Source organism: Mesoplodon bidens (assembly GCF_964165515.1).
Source record: "Mesoplodon bidens genome assembly, chromosome: 18".
NCBI classification, from domain to species: domain Eukaryota; kingdom Metazoa; phylum Chordata; class Mammalia; order Artiodactyla; family Ziphiidae; genus Mesoplodon; species Mesoplodon bidens.
In genome coordinates this window covers 5,455,568-5,476,888 of record NC_138175.1, presented here as the reverse complement: position 1 = coordinate 5,476,888, position 21,321 = coordinate 5,455,568, and the positions used below count along the sequence as shown (strand labels likewise).

At 51.5% G+C, this 21,321-nt stretch overlaps 1 protein-coding gene across 1 annotated transcript in view; it reads right to left on the bottom strand.

Annotated features, from left to right (window-relative positions):
- The window catches only part of SLC38A8 (solute carrier family 38 member 8), a 35,398-nt gene extending 15,412 nt beyond the window's left edge, over positions 1 to 19,986 (bottom strand). The window contains exons 1-5 of the mRNA XM_081217742.1: positions 19,925 to 19,986; positions 19,336 to 19,526; positions 14,763 to 14,961; positions 3,705 to 3,846; positions 2,782 to 2,883 (exon numbers count right to left, since the gene is read on the bottom strand). Coding sequence (XP_081073868.1) covers positions 2,782 to 2,883; positions 3,705 to 3,846; positions 14,763 to 14,961; positions 19,336 to 19,524 — 632 coding nt within the window. The 5' untranslated portion in view covers positions 19,525 to 19,526; positions 19,925 to 19,986. The remainder of the gene's footprint in view (positions 1 to 2,781; positions 2,884 to 3,704; positions 3,847 to 14,762; positions 14,962 to 19,335; positions 19,527 to 19,924) is intronic.
- Positions 19,987 to 21,321: the final 1,335 nt, after the last annotated feature.

The following is a 21,321-nucleotide window of genomic DNA, read 5'->3' as shown; positions in this document are numbered from 1 at the left end:
GTGCATGAGGCAGAATCTTCAGGTCAAGCCCTCTCAGTGGTCCCCACATGGTGGCCCTCCAGCTTCCTTTAATAAGCAGCTCTAGGTACCAGCCTCCAGCACCTTTAGGGACATGTAGTAGAGGGAGCATCAACAGCACCCGCTATAGAATCAGGGTTTCCTGGTTGTGGAAGAATAGTGGGCCCCAAAGAGATCCATGTCCTAATCCTGGGAACCTTACACGACACAAGGAACTCTGCAGATGTGAGGAAGCTCGGGACTTTGAGGTGAGAGATGACCCTGGAGGATCTAGGCCCAATGTAGCCCAAGGATCCTTGCAGTCAGAGAACCTTCCTCAGCTATGGTCAGAGGGAGCTGTGACCAGAGAAGCAGGGTCAGAGAGATGGAACCTTGCTGGCTTTGAAGATGGAGGAAGGGGCCCCGAGCCAAGGAATGTGGGCGCCTCTAGGAGCTGGAAACGGCAAGGAAACGGATTCCAATCTAGAGCTTCCAAAAGGAACACGGCCCTGCTGACATCTTGATTTTAGCCCAGTGAGACTTATTCTGGACTTCTGATATCAGAACTGTAAGAGAGTACATTTGTGTAGTTTTAAGTCACCAAGCTTGGCAGGAACGTGTCACAGCAGCCACGGGGAAAATCACACGGTGCTATCTCCCTTCTGTGCTGCGCTCTGGCCGACTCCTAACTCTGGGTGCAGATCACGGAGCCTCCCCGCCAAGCCCTGCCTTCCTGGACTTTCCTCAACAGCACTGTCAGCCGATGGCCAGCTGCTTAGCGCCCACGCTCCCACGGCTCCATCTGCCTGCCCGCATCCTCTGGGCCTCACGTGATGTCCTCTCCTGTTCCTGTGGGTGAGACTGCCCGAGCTCCAGCCTTGGAGGCTGCATTTCCAGAGAGCAGGGCCCTCCCCTCTGCAGACTCAAGGCCACAGATGAGCAGTGGATCTGGCCCTCTTCTGATCAGTTTTCCTTCACTGCTGGATTATGCTGTCGCTGTGCCGTGGGCCATACGGGCCGTGGCCTCGGTGCCCCGGCTCCTTCCCCGTCTCCTGAACCCCATCCACCTGGGCCTTCAACCTCGCCTCCTGCCCTGACGAAACTCAGCCACATCAAGAGCAGCCTCCGTGGCCAAATCAGGCGCCAGGGCTCAGCCCCGTGTGACCCAGAAGCAGCATCTGGTGGCGATCACCCCAACCTGCTTGAAATTTTGCTGACTTCTGAGACCCAGATTCTATGATCCTCTGTCCTGGGTTGTACAGTGTCCCCCTAGATTTATAGCCACTGGGAACCTCAGAATGAAATCTTATTGGGAAAAAGGGTCTTTGTAGATGTCATTGGTTCAATGAAGATGAGGTCATACTGAAGTAGGCTGGGAGTTAACCCAGCAACTGGGGTCCTTATAGGAAGAGTAAACACACAGGGCGGAGGCCGTGTGACCATGGGGGCCGCATCTGGAGCGAAGCATCTGCAGACCAAGGAAGGCCAAAGAGTGCCGGCAGCACCGACCCTGGGAGGGGCAGGAAGGACCCCCCGCCCGGAGCCTCCAGAGGGAGCGCAGCCTTGCCCACACCTTGATTTTGGACTTCTAGCTTCCAGAACCAGGGGAGAAATTTCTGCTGCTTTCAGCCACCCGGTTTGTGCTCATGTGTTACTACGAGCAGCCCCAAGAAGCTAACACATGCCCCTAACTCGCCATCCCTCTCCCTGATCCCCCAGGGCCTGGTGGGGGGCCACCAGCTCACAGTTCTCACCTGGGCTCCCGGCCTTACTTACACACCATCTCTGGGCTGATGTTCCTCTCTCCGGCCCAGGCCTCTCTGGACGCCAGGCGCCCAGTCTGACCAGCTCCCTGATCTCTTTATTTAGTGTCTCACAGCCGTCTCTAACCTAACACGTCCCCACCTGACCCCGCCCCGTCCCATCCAGCCCAGGAAACGGCATCGCCAGAGCTCAGAGTCACCCGGACTCCCTTCTCTCTCTCACTCCACTTCCCACCTATCCTCCAGGAGGGTCCACACGATTTGCGGGACCCGGTGCAAAACGAACATGCCAGCCCCTTGTTCAACAGCGGTCAAGCATTTCAGGATGGCGACAGCAGGGTGTTAAACCCAGTGCGGGGCCCTTCTTAGCCCAGGACCCTGGGTGACGTCACAGGTCACAGGCTCACGGAGCTGGCCTGCCGCCAGCCGATTTGATTTCAAGCCCCTGCTGTGATCAAAACCCTGCAGTGGCTTCCGTGCAAAGCTGAAGTCCTCACCGCAGCTCCGCATCCCTAGAGGACACCCCCCCCATGCCCACGCCCACTCTTGGCCTCGCTCAGGCTCGTCGGGCCTCACTGGCCTCTGCCCCTGCATCTTGCTGGCTGGTTCTGCGGCCCCTAAGCTGCGGGGAACGCGTCTGCAACAGCCTAGGAGCCCCAGGCTGGTGGGGTGTCTAGCCCTTCCGTGTCCCTTAGCCTGTCCCCTGGCCTCACCAGTGATAGCGCTGTCGTTCTGAAGAAGGAAAGGAGCTTTTTTTTTGGCTGCACCGTGTGGCATGTGGGATCTTAGTTCCCCGACCGGGGCTTGAACCTGCGCTCCCTGCAGTGGAAGCACAGAGTCCTAACCACTGGACCGCCAGGGAAGTCCCAGGAAAGGAGGTTTTGCTGAGTTCTACGGCATCAGAGACTTGAAGGATTTCACGGGACGAGCCAGGGCTCTGTGCAAACCATGGGCGGGGTCTGGGGGAGAAGTGTCCTTCGGCCCTCACGGCAGCCCCGGGAAGCCATCTCCCAAGACTCACCTGGACGCCAGGCGGGGCTCACGAGCGAGGTCTCGGGGCCCGAGGTAGTACTGTGCCACGATGACCAGGGCCAGGTAGCAGGCGGCCAGCGTGCCTAGGATGCTAACACATGGACAGAGTGCAGCGTTAGGGGGCCTCTATGGTGAGGTGGGGCCTGGGGAGCCACACGGAGCGGGGTCTCAATGCCAGCTCTGCCCACACAGGCAAGGTGTCAGGCCGGTGTCTGGACTCCATTTCCCTATCTGCACAATGGGGACAGCTAGAAGAGCATTCCAGGCAGGCAGGGCAGGGCCGGGCTCAGGCCTAGCGGTCAGACCTGCGAGGCTGTGATCGCTACGGGCGGCCCCGTCTCTCCACCCACAGCCGCTGGGATTCAGCATCGAAGTCGGGACACTGCCCGCTGGGCCACAGCACAGGGAGAAGGAGGACCCTGACTCGGCTGGCGAGGGCTGGGGGTGCCCGGGGGGCAAGGGGGTCCTGCCCACTCTTTCTCTGCTCCATTTTGTTACATGACAGGGGAAAGCGGGTGGCACACTTGTGGGAAGACTTTTGCCAGACTTAATTTTTGCAAAAGCACATGGAGAGCCTCAGACTGTAAAATGGAAAAAAAGTGTGTGTGTGTGTGTGTGTGTCTCCGTGCCAGCATATGTGCGTGTGTGTGCAGAAAAAGTCTGCAGTCATTAAGTAACAAAATGTCAGCTGCAGGTCCTGTCATTACGGGTAATTTTCTCTTTTGCTTATCTGTATTTTCTATCAGGCACACGTATGACTTGTGTAATTAAAATGTTTCCCTTCTGCAAACGGGAAGACCCGTGCTAACAGCCCCCCTATCCCAGGCGGACAGAAACCACCCACCAAGCGCCCGCCGAGGTGGGGACCCAGCCCCAGCCATCGCCCTGCCAGGAAGGGACTGCAGCCTGTACCTTGTGTATTTCTGGAACCCGATCTCACGTGGGGCGGACAGGGGCAGGATGACCAGCATGGACAGCAGCGTCAGCGTGAAGTGCTGGTCGGTGTACCAGGGCTGCGGGGCTGGCGGGGCGCCGGGCAGGAGGAAGTCACACACTAGGGGGAGGGAGGGAAGGAGATGCAGTCAGCCCCGCGTGGCCCTCCCCCAGCTGAAGAGCCTAGGCTATGGGGTTCCCAGCTCTGGGTCCTCGGGTGGGATCGCCGTGGGCACTGAGTCATCCCCGTGAGTTTAAAGGGATGGGATGACAAGCATGATGGGGATCTTGTCACGTGCCACCAGGACAGAGGGAACACGCTGTAGCAATTCATTCAACAGACCTTCACCGAGTTCCTTCCGCCCGGCAGGCGATGCTCTAAGTGCTGGAATCCACAGCAAAAGACACAACGGTCTGCCCTTGGGGCACCCAGGCCCTCCTGTTTGTAAAAGACCCTTCTTATTTGCTCAAGAGCTCAAAGGGTGTGCACGGTAAAGTCGGGGCCTGGAATACATTTCCCCCCAAGAGCGGCCCAGGGCAGCCCCGTTATTAGATAGAGGAGAACTAGGGCGGGGCTGAGCTGGCCGCTTCTGCTCCACACCAGATAGGCTGGGGTCCCTCGGGGGTATTTGGCAGGGGGCGGGGCTGGAGGGTCCTCGATGGCTGCGCTCACACAGGGTGCCTGGTGGGGATGCCTGGGCTCCGCGGGGCCCTCCCTGCAGGCTGGTCCATGACAGCTGGGGGGGTCCCAAGCCCAAGGCGGAAGGTGCCGTCCTCTTAAAGGCCAGGCCTGGAACTGGCAGTGTCCCATCCGCCATCCTCCGCCAGGCCGAGCCGTCACGGAGCCCGCTCTGATTCCGGGGGAGGGGACACAGACCCCATCAACCTCTCAAGAGACGGAACACCTAAGAGTCTGGACCCGTTTTGATTCCACCACAGTAAGACGGAGAATTTGGAGTTATCAGATAGAAGAGGCTAGACAGGTGGGGGAGAGGGGAGAGCCAAGGGGAGACAGCAAGATGGCTCGAGGCCGGAAGCACGCGGATGGAGGGGCCGAGAGCTGGTTCCCGGCCCGCTCGGGGGTGCTGGCACTGCTGTGACATAACCCTTCCTGTTCTCACCACGTGCTCCGTAAAGCCAGCGGTGAAAAGAGATCAACGGCCTGACCACAATGGCTTGCTTCTACTGGAGTGACGCTACAGGACAGCTCCCCGTGGAGCTCAGGGTGCAGAGACCTCCCCTGAGGGAGGCTAGGCAGGCTTTCCTGGCCAGAGAGGCCAAGGGAATGCACGTACCCAAAGGTGCACAGAGATCTCCGTGAGTCCCAGGCCCCACGTGGCCGGGGATGGGGGGCAAGCCCTTCTTAGCCGTCTGGACTCCTGAAGCCAGGAAAGCCCCCCTCTGCCATCTGGGCTACGCAGCTCCTTCCTGAGCCCTCACTTTCCAGGCCACACCTTGGTGTCCTCGGCACCATCATTTACAGCCATTTGTACATGATGAATGTAATGACTCCATCAAAAACCCCAACCTCCCATTAGCCTTCAGCCCAAGTAACCTGGACTTGCCTTCAGAAAGACAAATCCCTAAATACCTAACCAGAAACACGCCAACGATGCTCTCTTCCCACCAGTCAATCCACCCAGAGCTGGGGTGGCATGCGTCCAGTCAATACTCTCTCCAGGTGGTCCACCAACTGAGCCCAGAACCTTCTCAACACAGCAGCCGCTCAGAATCCTCCTCAACAGGGCAGCACCTCCTCCTTCTGCAAACGGCAGCCCCTCAGAACCCTTCGCAGCACAGCACCCCTCGGATCCTTCTCGACACGACAGCCCCTAGGACTGTTCTAAACATGGCAGCCCCTCAGACTCCTCCTCAGCGTGGCAGCTGCTAAGATTCTTCCCAACATAGTGGCCCATACTCAACACTGAGGCCCTCAAAAGCCTTCTCACATGACACCCCCTCAGAATCCATCTCAACAGGGAGGCCCTCAAAATCAGTCTCCACATGGCAGCCCCCAACATTCCTCTCCACAGAGGGCCGCAGAGCCTCCTCCACACAGCAGCCCCCGAAATTATTCTCAACAGGGCACCCCCTCAACATCATTTTCAACATGGCAGCCCCTCAGACTCTTTCCCAACACGACAGCCGCTCAGAATCCTCCTCCACACGACAGCCACTAAGTCCTTCTCAACGCTGAGGCCCTCAGAATCCTCCTCAACATGAAGAATCCTTCTCACGTGGCAGCCCAGTGACTCCTTCTCAAGACACAGCCCCTCACATTCCTTCCCACCACGGAAGCCCTTCAGAACCTTTCTGAACACTGAGGCCCTCAGAATCCTTCTTAACACAGCAGGCCCTCAGAATCCTCCTCAACACTGCAGCTGCTAAGATTCTTCCCGATGTGGGAGCCCCTAGGATTCTTCTCCACACGGCAGCCACTAGACTCTTTCTCACACGGCATCACCTCAGGATCCTAGCTACACTGCGGTCCCTCAGATCCTGCCCAACAGCAGCAGCTGCCGTATAGGATCCTTCTGACAGAGCAGCCCCTCAGGTCCTTCTCCACGTGGCAGCCCCTCCAATCCCTCTCAACACGGCAGGCTCCTAGAATCCTCCTCAAAACAGCAGCCCCTTAAAACCCTTTTCATCAAGGCAGGCCCTCCTGGTCCTTTCTCCACGGCAGCCCCTCAGAATCCTTCTCAACACAGGAGACACTCAGAATCCTTCCACACACGGCAGCACATCAGATGCTCCCCAACACGACAGCCACTCAGAATACTTCTCAACAGGGCTGCACCTCAGGTCCTCCTCAACACAGCAGCTCCCCCAAATGCTCATCATGGCAGCCCCTAACAGCCTTCCAAACACAGCGGCCACAGAGAATCCTTCTCAACAAGGCGGCCCCTCACCGTCCTCCTCACCACGGCAGGCCCTCAGAATCCTTCTCACCAAGACAGCACCGTAGACCCTTCTCACATGGTACCATCTGAGATCCTTCGCAAAACGGCAGCCTCTCGAAACACTTATCAACATGGCAGACCCTCACGATCCATCTAAACACAGCAGCCCCTCGGTTCCTTCTCAACACAGCAGTGCCCGAGAACCCTCCAAAACACGGCAGCCCCTAAGATTCTTCTCAACACAGAGGCCCTCGGAATACTTCCCAACACGGCAGCTCCTACAGTTCTTCTCTGCGTGGCAACCCCTAGAATCGTTCTCACACAGTGGCCCCTCAAGTCCTCCTCAAAATGGCAGCCCCTCAGAATCCTTCCCAAACTGCACTTGCTAACATTTCTGTCACTATGGAGGCCCTTAGAACTCATCTCAATACAGCAGCCTCTCAGAATTCTTCCCATCATGGCAGCCCCTCAGATCCTTCCCAAGAAGTCAGGCCCTCAGAATCCTTCTCAGTAGGACAGGCCCTCAGAATCCTTCTCAACACTGTAGCTGCTAAGATTCTTCCCAACAGGGCAGCCCCTAGTATCCTCCTCAAAAAGGCAGCTCCTAAGATTCTCCTCAACACGGCAGCCCCTAGAATCCTTCTCACAAAGCAGCCCATCAGAATCCTTCCCAAACTGCACTTGCTAACATTTCTGTCACTATGGAGGCCCTTAGAACTCATCTCAATACAGCAGCCTCTCAGAATCTTTCCCAACATGGCAGCCCCTAAGATTCTTCTAAAGAAGGCAGCCCCTAGAATCCTTCTCACAAAGCAGCCCATCAGAATCCTTCCCATCACGGCAGCCCCTCAGATCCTTCCCAAGAAGTCAGGCCCTCAGAATCCTTCTCAGTAAGGCAGGCCCTCAGAATCCTTCTCAACACTGCAGCTGCTAAGATTCTTTCCAACAGGGCAACCCCTCGTATCCTCCTCAAAAAGGCAGCTCCTAAGATTCTCCTCAAAACGGCAGCCCCTAGAATCCTTCTCACAAAGCAGCCCATCAAAATCCGTCCCATCACGGCAGCCCCTCAGATCCTTGCCAATAACTCAGGCCCTCAGAATCCTTCTCAACATGGCAGGACCTCAGAATTCATCGCAGCAGAGCAGCACCACCAGTTGACCAGAACTGAAATCTGACATGACCTCTACTTGCCACTGTCAGGCAGGGCATTTTTGTGCCAATTTACCCTCTGGGAGGTTCAGATCTACCAACTTTAATTTTTGTGGAGGATAGGAGTGCTTCCCACACACAGGAGCCTTTAATTTCCATATCCCTGCATCAGGGACCTTTTTTCATGGTTCAAGAGACAGAACAAACAGTAAAGTGGTAGACCGAGATGCAACCATATCAGTCATTATTACATTCCAAGTAAAAGTCTAAATACGGGAATAAAGACACAGACCTACTTGAGAATGGACTTGAGGATATGGGGAGGGGGAAGGGTAAGCTGTGACAAAGCAAAAGAGAGGCATGGACATATATACAGTACCAAACGTAACGTAGATAGATAGTGGGAAGCAGCTGCATAGCACAGGGAGATCAGCTCGGTGCTTTGTGACCGCCTGGAGGGGTGGGATAGGGAGGGTGGGAGGGAGGGAGATGCATGAGGGAAGAGATATGGGAACATATGTATATGTATGACTGATTCACTTTGTTATAAAGCAGAAACTAATAAAAAAAAAAAGGCAAAAAAGTAAAAATAAAAATAAATAAATAAATATGCCAATTAAAACCCGAGACTGTCAAGATGATAAAAAAGCAAGACCCGACCATATGCTGTCTACAAGAAGTGCATTTTAAAATTCCAAGGTTCACAGTAAAAGAGTGGGAAAAGAAATTCTGTGCAAACGCAGCGTCTTACGGACGCTGGAGAGGTTATATTCACAGGTATATTCACAAAGCATTACAGAGACAAAAAGTGGAATTTCATAACAAAAAGGCAATTCACTGTGTGTGCTTATTAATAAGACAGCTTCAAAAAATATGAGCAAAAAATTCATAGAATTAAAGGGAAAAGTAGACAAATCTGCCATCATAATTGGAGATTTTAACTCTCTCTCTCTCTCATAACCTGACAGAATAACTAGACTCCCCCACTGCCCCACTCCCACAAAAATCTGCAAGGCCATGGAAGATATGATCAAAGCTCTGGATCACCTTGACCTAATGGAGAGTTCTAGAACACTGTACCAAGGAACCACAGAATACACACCCTTTAAGAGCTCACCAAGACAGATCACATGCTGAGCCACAGAGTAAGACTCAAATGCCAAAATTATACAGATGTGTTCTCTGACCATGGTGCATTTAAGGCAGAAACCAAAAAGGTGACATTCACAGAAAGATAGACAAGATGAAAAGGCAGAGGGCTATGTACCAGATGAAGGAACAAGATAAAACCCCAGAAAAGCAACTAAATGAAGTGGAGATAGGAAACCTTCCAGAAAAAGAATTCAGAATAATGATAGTGAAGATGATCCAGGACTTTAGAAAAAGAATGGAGGCAAAGATCAAGAAGATGCAAGAAATGTTTAACAAAGATCTAGAAGAAGTAAAGAACAAACAGAGATGAACAACACAATAACTGAAATGAAAAATACACTAGAAGGAATCAATAGCAGAATAACTGAGGCAGAAGAACAGATAAGTGACCTGGAAGACAGGACGGTGGAATTCACTGCCACGGAACAGAATAAAGAAAAAAGAATGAAAAGAAATGAAGACAGCCTAAGAGACCTCTGGGACAACAGTCAACACAACAACATTCAACGCAACAACATTCGCATTATAGGGGTCCCAGAAGGAGAAGAGAGAGAGAAAGGACCTGAGAAAATATTTGAAGACATTATAGTCAAAAACTTCCCTAACACGGGAAAGGAAGTAGCCACCCAAGTCCAGGAAGTGCACAGAGTTCCCATACGGGATGACCCAAAGAGAAACATGCTGAGACACACAGTAATCAAACTGGCAAAAATTAAAGACAAATTGCTGAAAGCAGCAAGGGAAGAACGACAAAAAACATACACGGGAACTCCCATAAGGTTAACAGCTGATTTCTCAGCATAAACTCTACAAGCCAGAAGGGAGTGGCATGATATACTTAAAGTGATGAAAGGGAAGAACCTACAACCAAGACTACTCTACCCAGCAAGGATCTCATTCAGATTCGATGGAGAAATCAAAAGCTTTACAGACAAGCAAAAGCTAAGAGAATTCAGTTCCACCAAACCAGCTCTACAACAAATGCTAAAGGAACTTCTCTAAGTGGGAAACACAGAGAGGAAAAAGACCTACAAAAACAAACCCAAAACAATTAAGAAAACGGTAATAGGAACATACATATTGATAATTATCTTAAATGTGAATGTATTAAATGCTCCAACCAAAAGACACAGGCTTGCTGAATGGATACAAAAACAAGACCCATATATATGCTGCCTACAAGAGACCCACTTCAGACCTAGGGACACATTCAGACTGAAAGTAAGGGGATGCAAAAAGATATTCCATGCAAATAGAAATCAAAAGAAAGCTGGAGTAGCAATACTCATATCAGTTAAATAGACTTTAAAGAATGTTACAAGAGACAAGGAAGGACACTACATAATGATCAAGGGATCAATCCAAGAAGAAGATATAACAATTATAAATATATATGCACCCAACATAGGAGCACCTCAATACATAAGGCAACTGCTAACAGCTATAAAAGAGGAAATCGATGGTAACACAATAATAGTGGGGGACTTTAACACCTCACTTACACCAATGGACAGATCATCCAAACAGAAAATTGATAAGGAAACACAAGCTTTAAATGACACAACAGACCAGATAGATTTAATTGATATTTACAGGACATTCCATCCAAAAACAGATTACACTTTCGTCTCAAGTGCACATGGAACATTCTCCAGGTTACATCACATCTTGGGCCACAAATAAAGGCTCAGTAAATTTAAGAAAACTGAAATCATATCAAGCATCTTTTCTGACCACCATGCTATGAGATTAGAAATCAATTACAGGGAAAAAAATGTAAAAAAAACCACAAATGCATGGAGGCTAAACAATATGTTACTAAATAACCAAGAAATCACTGAAGAAATCAAAGAGGAAATCAAAAAATACCTAGAGACAGGGCTTCCCTGGTGGTGCAGTGGTTGAGAGTCCGCCTGCTGATGCAGGGGACATGGCTTCGTGCCCCAGTCTGGGAAGATCCCACATGCCGCGGAGCAGCTGGGCCCGTGAGCCATGGCCGCTGAGCCCGTGCGTCTGGAGCCTGTGCTCCACAATGGGAGAGGCCACAACAGTGAGAGGCCCACGTACCGCAAAAAAGAAAAAACCTAGAGACAAATGATACTGAAAACATGACGATCCAAAACCTATGGGATGCAGCAAAATCAGTTCTAAGAGGGAAGTTTATAGCTATACAAGCCTACCTCAAGAAACAAGAAAAATCTCATATAAACAATCTAACCTTACACCTAAAGAAACTAGAGAAAGAAGAACAAACAAAACCCAAAGTTAGCAGAAGGAAAGAAATCATAAAGATCAGAGCAGAAATAAATTAAAGAGAAACAAAGAAAACAATAGCAAGGATCAATAAAACTAAAAGCTAAAAGTTCTTTGAGAAGATAAACAAAATTGATAAACCATTAGCCAGACTCATCAAGAAAAAGAGGGAGAGGACTCAAATCAATAAAATTAGAAATGAAAAAGGAGAAGTTACAACAGACAATGCAGAAATACAAAGCATCCTAAGAGATTAGTACAAGCAACTCTATGCCAATAAAATGGACAACCTGGAAGAAAAGGACAAACTCTTAGAAAGGTATAACCTTCCAAGATTGAACCAGGAAGAAATAGAAAATATGAACAGACCAATCACAAGTCATGAAATTGAAACTGTGATTAAAAATCTTCCAACAAACAAAAGTCCAGGACCAGATGGCTTCACAGGTGAATTCTATCAAACATTTAGAGAAGAGCTAACACCTATCCTTCTCAAATTCTTCCAAAACATTGCAGAGGAAGGAACACTCCCAAACTCATTCTATGAGGCCACCATCACCCTGATACCAAAACCAGACAAAGATACTACAAAAAAAGAAAATTACAGACCAATATCACTGATGAATATAGATGCAAAAATCCTCAACAAAATACTATCAAACAGAATCCAACAACACATTAAAAGGATCATACACCATGATCAAGTGGGATTTATCCCAGGGATGCAAGGGTTCTTCAATATACACAAATCAATCAATGTGATATACCATACTAACAAACTGAAGAAGAAAAACTATATGATCATCTCAATAGATGCAGAAAAAGCTTTTGACAAAATTCAACACCCATTTATGATAAAAACTCTCCAGAAAGTGGGCATAGAGGGAAACTACCTCAACATAATAAAAGCCATATATGACAAACTCACAGCAAACATCATTCTCAATGGTGAAAAACTGAAACCATTTCCTCTAAGATCAGGAACAAGACAAGGATGTCCACTCTCACCACTATTATTCAACATAGTTTTGGAAGTCCTAGCCACGGCAATCAGGAAAGAAAAAGAAATAAAAGGAATACAAATTGGAAAAGAAGTAAAACTGTCACTGTTTGCAGATGACATGAAACTATACATAGAAAATCCTAAAGATGCCACCAGGAAACTACTAGAGCTAATCAATGAATTTGGTAAAGTAGCAGGATACAAAATTAATGCACAGAAATCTCTTGCATTCCTGTACACTAATGATGAAAAATCTGAAAGAGAAATTAAGGAAACACTCCCATTTACCATTGCAACAAAAAGAATAAAATACCTAGGAATAAACCTACCTAGGGAGACCAAAGACCTATATGCAGAAAACTATAAGACACTGATGGAAGAAAATAAAGATGATACCAACAGATGGAGAGATATACCATGTTCTTGGAATGGAACAATCAATATTGTGAAAATGACTCTACTACCCAAAGCAATCTACAGAGTCAATGCAATCCCTATCAAACTACACATGGCATCTTTTACAGAACTAGAACAAAAAAATTTAAAATTTGTATGGAAACACAAAAGACCCCGAATAGCCAAAGCAGTCTTGAGGGAAAAAAGTGGAGCTGGAGGAATCAGGCTCCCTGACTTCAGGCTATACTACAAAGCTACAGTAATCAAGATAATATGTTACTGGCACAAAAACAGAAATATAGATCAATGGATAGGATAGAAAGCCCAGAGATAAACCCACGCACCTATGGTCAACTACTCTATGACAAAGGAGGCAAGGATATACAATGGAGAAGAGACAGCCTCTTCAATAAGTGGTGCTGGGAAAACTGGACAGCTACATGTAAAAGAATGAAATTAGAACACTCCCTAACACCATACACAAAAATAAACTCAAAATGGATTCGAGAGCTAAATGTAAGACTGGACACTGTAAAACTCTTAGAGGAAAACATAGGAAGAACACTCTTTGACATAAATCACAGCAAGATCTTTTTTGATCCACCTCCTAGAGTAATGGAAATAAAAACAAAAATAAACAAATGGGACCTAATGAAACTTAAAATCTTTTGCAAAGCAAAGGAAGCTACAAACAAGACGAAAAGACAACCCTCAGAATGGGAAAAATATTTGCAAACGAATCAACGGTCAAAGGATTAATCTCCAAAATATATAAACAGCTCATGCAGCTCAATATTAAAAAAAAAAAAAAAACAACCCAATCAAAAAATGGCCAGAAGACCTAAATAGACATCTCTCCAAAGAGGACATACAGATGGCCGAGGAGCACATGAAAAGCTGCTCAACATCACTAATTATTAGAGAAATGCAAATCAAAACTACAATGAGGTATCACCTCACACAGGTTAGAATGGGCGTCATCAGAAAATCTACAAACAACAAATGCTGGAGAGGGTGTGGAGAAAAGGGAACCCTCTTGCAATGTTGGTGGGAATGTAAATTGATACAGCCACTATGGAGAACAGTATGGAGGATCCTTAAAAAACTAAACATAGAATTACCATATGACCCAGAAATCCCACTACTGGGCGTATACCCACAGAAAACCATAATTCAAAAAGACACATGCACCCCAATGTTCATTACAGCACTATTTACAACAGCCAGGTCATGGAAGGAACCTAAATGCCCATCGACAGACGAATGGATAAAGAAGACGCGGCACATATATACAATGGGATATTACTCAGCCATAAAAAGGAACGAAATTGGGTCACATGTAGAGACGTGGATGGATCTAGAGACTGTCATACAGAGTGAAGTAAGTCAGAAAGAGAAAAAATATATCATATATTAACACATATATGTGGAACCTAGAAAAATGGTACAGATGAACCAGTTTGCAGGGCAGAAATTGAGACACAGATGAAGAGAACTAACGTATGGACACCAAGCAGGGTAAGTGGTGGGGAGGGGTGGTGGTGGGATGAATTGGGAGACTGGCGTGGACATGTATACACTGATGTGTATAAAATTGATGACTAATAAGAACCTGCTATATAAAAAAATTTTTTTTTAAAGAAACAAAAAGGCAACTAGAAAACTCCCAAATAATTGGAAATTGAATCACACAATTCTAAACATCCCATGAGTCAAACAGGAAATCATAGCAAAAATTAGCAAAGGATTGAATGGAATACAAGTGAAATCAGAACATATCAAAATCGGTAAGACGCAGCCAAAGTGCTTAGCGGGAAATTGTTAGTGGGGGGACTAGAGGCCAAGGGAGCATGGGGCTGAGAGTCTGACACCCCCAAATTCAAGGTGTTACTGGTTCTCTCTCACAGGGGTGTCTCTGCAGTTGGTGCCACCTCCCCGTCTGTAAAATGAGTCCCCACTGGATCCCCAGCACAGCTCCGTCCAGCTCCTTGACTCTCACTGTGGTGGTAATTACTAACCCTGCACCTCCCTTCGCCACGAGACGTTAGGAGCTGGGGGTGGTCTCGGCCTCTGCTGCTTGCCAAGGGCCCGAGCCCAATGTCCACATCCTGCTCATCCACCAGGAGCTCAGGAGACCCGAGCTCCACACCCGGGGTCACCCCTGACTCCAGGGCAGGTACTTACACTTCTCCAGCTGGTCCCCAATCACCCTGAGGAAGGCCACGGAGATCATGAGCATGTTGATGATGAAGCAGGCCTCACACAGCTTCCTGATGGTGGGGCCACACAGCCCTCCGACCACGCCCTGATAGGTGGCCTGGCCACTGACGGAGGCGGCATAGCCCAGGATAACCAGCCCACTGATCAGGAAGACCAAGGAGACCTGCAGAACAGGACCATGGGGCCAGGCGTGCCCACAACTGCCCCCCAGAATGCCGATACCACTCCCTCTGGGTCTCACCTGCAGAGGCCACGGCTGCCTACAGCCTAGGGCCTCTACCTGACAAGCGACCAGCCCCCTCCCTTGAAACCAGAGCTGCAAAGCGGGTGGATTCTAGAGGCCGCACTGGCTCTACGTCTGTGAATCTGGGGTTCCCACCACTCCACACCAGTTGGACAAATGAGGCATCAGAAACTCAGAGTTTAAATTACTTTCCTAAGATCACATGCGCTGCAGGTGAAGAGTCATAAAGCATGGTGGTTAGGAAGCAGGCATACTTGGTTTCAATTCCAACTCTGCCACTCACCTGCTCTGTGGCATGAGGCCCACCATCAACCTCTGTTTTCCCATCTGTGAAATGGGGATGATACCATCTACCTTACTGGAGGGTTGTGATGCATTTGCCTTAAACAAGGCACATAACTCACTCAGCTCAGTGCCTGGCACATGGTAACTGCTCAAGAAATGATGGTCATTCTTGTTCTCCAGACTCCCTCTCCAGTGCTCTGTTGGAATTTTTTCCAACACTGAAACATTTTCAAACATCTAGGACAGTTGGAAGAATTTTACAACGAGCGCCATGTACCCACTACCTAGCTTCCACTAGGAGCAGATCAGTGTGCTTATTTTATCACATCTCCACCCTGCGTCCGTGTGACCATCTAAACTTGGGGGTATATTTCAAGGCAAGTTGTGGATATTAATCAGCATACTTCCCCCTAAAGATGTGAGCGTGCATATCGTTAATTAGAGCTTGATGTTTGTTTATAGTCCTTCTCTCTTGTAAGATAAAACTTACACACAGTGATATGCACAGTCTTAAGTGTATATCAGTATATCACTGGAAGGGGTATAACCAACGTACATGTGCAACCTAAACCCCTACCAAGACACAAAATGTTACCACGTCCCCGAAGCCCCCTCCTGTCCCTTCCCAGGCACTTTCTGTCCCTGTGCCCAGAAAAAAAAAAACACTCTAGTATTTTTCTGCTTTCATCCATTTTCTTATCTGGCTTTCCACTGAGCGGTAACGTTTGTGAGGGCCAGCCCTATCAGGCACGTCGGTAAAGTTTATTCCTATTTTTGCCAAGTGCTATTTCACTGTGTGGATAGAATCACAATTGGCTGATCCAGTCCCCTGTTGCCAGACATCTGGGCTGTTCTTCGTGTTTGTCTACTATGAATAAAGACCTGAGCATTCTAGAATAAGTGATTCTGAGGACCCACGTTTCCTTCTCCTGGACACACACCGAGGAGTGGAATTCCTGGGTGTCAGGGTAGATGTGTGTTCAACTCTGGCAATTTCTTACAAACTGCTTTCCAAATCATCTGCGCCACTCGACAACCCCCCCGCACCCCCCCACCGCCTCAACTGATGCATTTGAGACCCACTTGCCCCACGTAGTTAAATGTTTTTGAGCCTCTCCAGGATGGACGGCTACCTGTCCCTAAGCTGGACCTGGTCTCCACGGCCAAACTCCCCTCCCACATTTCTATGGAGGAGAACAAGGCAGGAGCTGTGAGGTGCTCAGCCAAGAAGACCGGGGAGAGCCAGCATGGCCATCTTCAGACACAGTTCGTGCCCCTGACCAGCAGACTCGTTCTTACGCCAGCAGCCAAAACTAGGGCTGCTGAAGGAAACATGTAACTGGACCGCCTGAGAGAAACTTGAAAGTTCAGAGCCAGGAGGAACACGCACGCTCCCTCCAGCCCCTCGACCTCTGCCCATGCGGGTTCCTCTGCCTGGAACACCGCCCCCCCACCCGCCTCCACCACTGTCCCTCAGCTGGCGAACTCCTACTCTTCGCCCCTCCTCTCCAAGGTCACCTCCTCCGGGAAGCCTCCCCCACACTTCACCCCCGAGGTGGGTTCAACCCTCTGTTTCTGGCAGAACCACAACTTTCGTGGGCCCACTTTTTTCCCCGTGGTGGGTCGAATCCCCCAAAAGGTTTGTCTACATCCTAATCTCCAGAACCTGTGAAAGGGACTTATTGGCAGCCATCTTGGCAGATGCAAATAATGAACATGAAATTAAATGAAAAGGGTCTTTGCAGGTGAAATTAAGGATCTTGAGATGAGGTCATTCTGGATGAACCAAGTGGGCCTTAAATCCAACAAGTGTCCTAATAAGAGACAGAACAGGAGGAGACACAGAGAAAGCGTGTGGTGATGGGGCAGAGATTGGAGTGACGTGGCCACAAGCCAAGGAACGCCTGGAGCCCCCAGGAGCTGGAGAGGCGGGAAGGACCCCGCCGACACCTTGATTCGGACTTGCAGTCTCCAGGACTGGGAGAGAATACACTTCTGTTGTTTTATGCTGCCCAGGCTGTGGTCCTCGGGTGCAGGGCCCTGAGGCCACATACTCACAACTGTGCATACAGTGTGCGGATGCCTGTCCACCAGACTCTAAGCTCCATGGAGACTGGGATCATGTCTTTTTTGCTTACCGTTTAGCCCCAGAAAAGCACCCAGAACATAGCAGGTGCTTCGTAGGTATTTGGGGATGAAAGGAAGGGAAGGGGGGTGGGGGGTCAGGCTGAGCCTCTGCCAGTGAAGGTGCGTCTCTGCTAACGCAGTGAGCTGTCCACGCAGGAGTGGCTGGCCCTCGAGACGGTCCCTGAGCCTCTTAGCAGCCAGTCAGCAAAGAGCCCTTACAGCCCCTGGCCAGGCGCACCTCTCTTTGGAGCCAAGGAGGGTCCAGGCTCGTTAATTTCATTAAACTTCCAGTGCTCATGGGGCCATTCGAGACCTAAAACCTCACACCACTGACCTCCCAGGGGCAGGGACCTTTAAACATTCCTCCCGTCCGAGGGGAGGCCTTGTAACTGGGGACACGGCAGGAGTCTCACTGGCTAAGAGGAGGGGAGAGTCAGGAAATGATGGGGGAGGTGCTGATTACCAGCCTGACTTCCTCCCTTGTTGGGAGTTTCCACTTATTCATATTTGGGGTCCTCTCTCCTGAAGGCTGCCTGCCTGCTCAAGATGGGATCTGTAGACCATCCTGTGCAAAGAGCAAGCCACCCCAGCAGCATCCGTGTTACCCGGGAGCCTGTCAGAGATGCACGATCTCAGGCCCACCCAAACCTGGGCAGTGGGCATCCATACTCCCGAAAGGTGCCGGGAGACCCCGCACGGAGCCTGGGGAGCGGCGCGCCACGTCCCTGCCTCAGCCCTGCCTGGCGTCCTCGGACTGGTCCGTCTGTGCCTGACCACGGACCCCATGCGGGCCCCATCCGCTCTATCACTGACCCTTTGCGGCTGGAGGTCGGGCTCCCTGTTCCGGAAGCGCGGCCTTTCTGCCGCACGCATCCAAACACCGCTCTGTTGCCCATCACGTGCACCTGGACAAGCTGGGGCTCAGCGCCGCCTTGGAGGGGACTTCTCTGCCCCCCTCCCGCTCCCACAGATGTCATCCCACCCGTCACACTGCCCACCATCTGACACTGTGTCATTCGACTTCTTGAATCTTGTCCAAGTTCCCTGTTAGAACAAGCTTCACAAGGACGGAGACCACACTGTCTCAGCCACTCGGTGCCAGACAGGCACTCAGCCAGCATGGGGGTGGCACGGGTTACACCGGACACTACACAGGGGAGCATCTGGCAGCTTCCAGAAGGACAAGAAAGGCCCTGTGGGCCCACCAATGGGGCCATTATCAGCCAGCTGCCAGAAAAAAGCACTTGAGATGGTGCCCGTCAAAGAGCTTACCACGAAATGCCCGATTGCTATCAGCGATTGCTAATAAAATGAAGCTGTGCTAATCAGCAGCTCTTTCCCGCTGAGGATGGCTGGGCCCTGGAACTTTCTGGGAAGGGAGAGATTTCAGGCTCCACACTCAGCCAGCAGAACTGGCCAAACACCGCTGACACCGGGCAGGTTGGAGGCGTCACAGCGGCCTCAGTCCTGACCTGCCCACGAGATTTGGGTTTTCACTGTGGAGCCGAGACCGGGAGGCAAGAGAAGTCAATCAGTGGCTCGGAGACAGCGCCTCCCCAGCTAAAAGGCCAGGTTCATTGGCTACAGGTGTGGAGCGCTCCGCACGGACCCAGCACGCCTCTACCTTCCCCCCTCCCCACACCCCGCCTGGCTGCGAGGCCCTCAGCCAAAGAGAGGATGCTCTCGGCCCGGGTCTACAGGGGGATTCCCTCCTCCCTTCGTGAGCTGAGCGGGATGGAAAACCAAAAGCCACAGGAGTAATTTCGGAGACAGGCAGCTCTGCAAAAGCAACGCCCAGGGCTCTAGCTGGTAAAATTAAATTAAGCTCCTACCTGCCCCCGGAGACCCGCCCCTGCCCGAAAATACTCCCCAGGGGCTTACCAGCTCCACTAGGAAAGCGGGGGCCACCCCACCCGCCTTGTGGAAGGCCCACGGGAAGCTGAGCAGGCCGGCGCCCAGCGCGGACTTCAGGAGAATGAAGACAGCGCCCAGTGAGGACAGACTGGGGCGGGCGGCCGTGGGGACCGGCTTTTCCGAAAGGCCTCTGTCTCCTGGGGTCTGTCCCTCCATGGCTAAAAGCAGCAGAGGGGCAGAGAGAGGGGGTGGTCCTGGCGCCGTCTTCCCAGTTCATGGCACCCTTCTCCAGCTGGGATGCGTCTCTCCTCGATCCAGCCAGAGCCAAGACGCCTGTCCCAACCACCCCAGCCTCTGTACCTCTCTTCCCGAGCATCTGCTCCCCTCTTTCCAAAGCGTTATGCAACCACCTGCCCCCCAGCTTCCGGTCCTCACGCCTTTCCCCTCAACCAACGCTGCCCCCCCCAACTTCCAACCTTGTCTATGGGCACTCTTGCCCTCCCACCCGCTTTCTGTTCCAAATTCCAAACTCCTTCCTCCCCGTGGCTGTTCTCACCCACCCACGCGTCTCCGGGCCAACTTCCACAGCGAAGGGGCTCCAGCCCCTGGTCCTTACCGCCAAGTCCAATCTTCAAGGCGACAGACAGTCCTGGGCCATCAGGGACGGAGACGCGGGCTCGCTTCGGAGGACCCAGAGGGGTGGGAGGAAGGCGCTAGCTCCACCGGAGTGGGCAAATGAGTCATGAATTATGGGGGCCCTAGAGAGCACGTGCTGGGGTCACGTCCCCGAACCTAGGAGGACACGGGCAAGAGGTCAGGGCCATCCGTCACACAAACTCGTAGCTTCTCAGACTTCTGGCCTGAGCACGGGAGTCTTAAGACTCCCGGGGGCGGGGCCTTCCCGGCCGCCCCGAGGGTTAGAGGGAGCTCAGCTGGGAGAGATCAGGGAGGCTGCACCGAACTCACCATCTCCAACGCCTCCTCTCAGGATGCCTCCCAGGCCCCCTACCCCCATCTGTCACTTGCTAGGGGCGCCGAGCCTAGTTTCCCATCTGCAGAAGGGGGTCCGTGTGCCCTCCTCGGGGGGCTGTAGACTCACGCATGCAAAGGCCCAGGCCGTCAGCAGGCCCTTCCTGGAGAGGCGCCCCAGGCGGATGAGCACGGGAATCACCTGGGGTCTTGTTAACAGGCAGATGCTGATTCGTCCCACCTTGGGTGGAGCCGAGACTCCACGTTTCTCGCGAGCTCTGCGGAGGTGTTGCTGGTCCCCGGACCACACTTTGAGTAGAGACTACCTCTCCGACCCGATACAGTCGGCTAGGGTGGCAGAATACCGGAAACGGTCCCAACCCGGAAAACACAGCCCCGTGAAGTGTTTATTCCTGGCGCCCAGGCTCCAATCCCCCCGAGAGCACGTTAAAACACCGAGTGTGGGATCCATCACCAGCGTTTCTGACTCAGGGAGTCCGGGGCCCCTTCCTGAGAACTGCTGCTGTCAGTTAAACACGTTCAACGCCTCCCCCAATCAGTCCTTCTCCGTCGAGATCGGCACCAAACGCTTTGCTCGTGTGGCCTCAAGCCCCTGACCGTGCCCCCTCCCTGCAGCGGCTCCGTTTATCATTTGCGGGTTCTGCTCCACGTGCTGAGTGGCCAGCCTGGTCGCGGGCTCCAGGGGAAAGGGAGCCCGGAGCTGGACGGCGTCGCGGGCCGCAGTTCTGCTGCGACCATGTGAGCGGTGCTCACCGTGACCCGGGCCTTGCAGCAAGCGCTCCCCGCGTCCTCACTCTGAATCCCGAGGGCTGTCACCGCGGTCCGTAGAGCGCAGGGCTCCCGCGGGTGGGGCAAGAGGCTCAAAACGTGAGCGCTGGCCAGGGCCAGGGCCGGAAATCAGACCCGAGTGTGTGTCATCTCAAAGCCAGCAGTGTCACGCTGGCTCCTGCCCCCGCCCGGACCCTGATGGTGCCCGGATGGGAGCGGACACGTAAGGGAGGGAATGAATGGGTGAGCAGACGG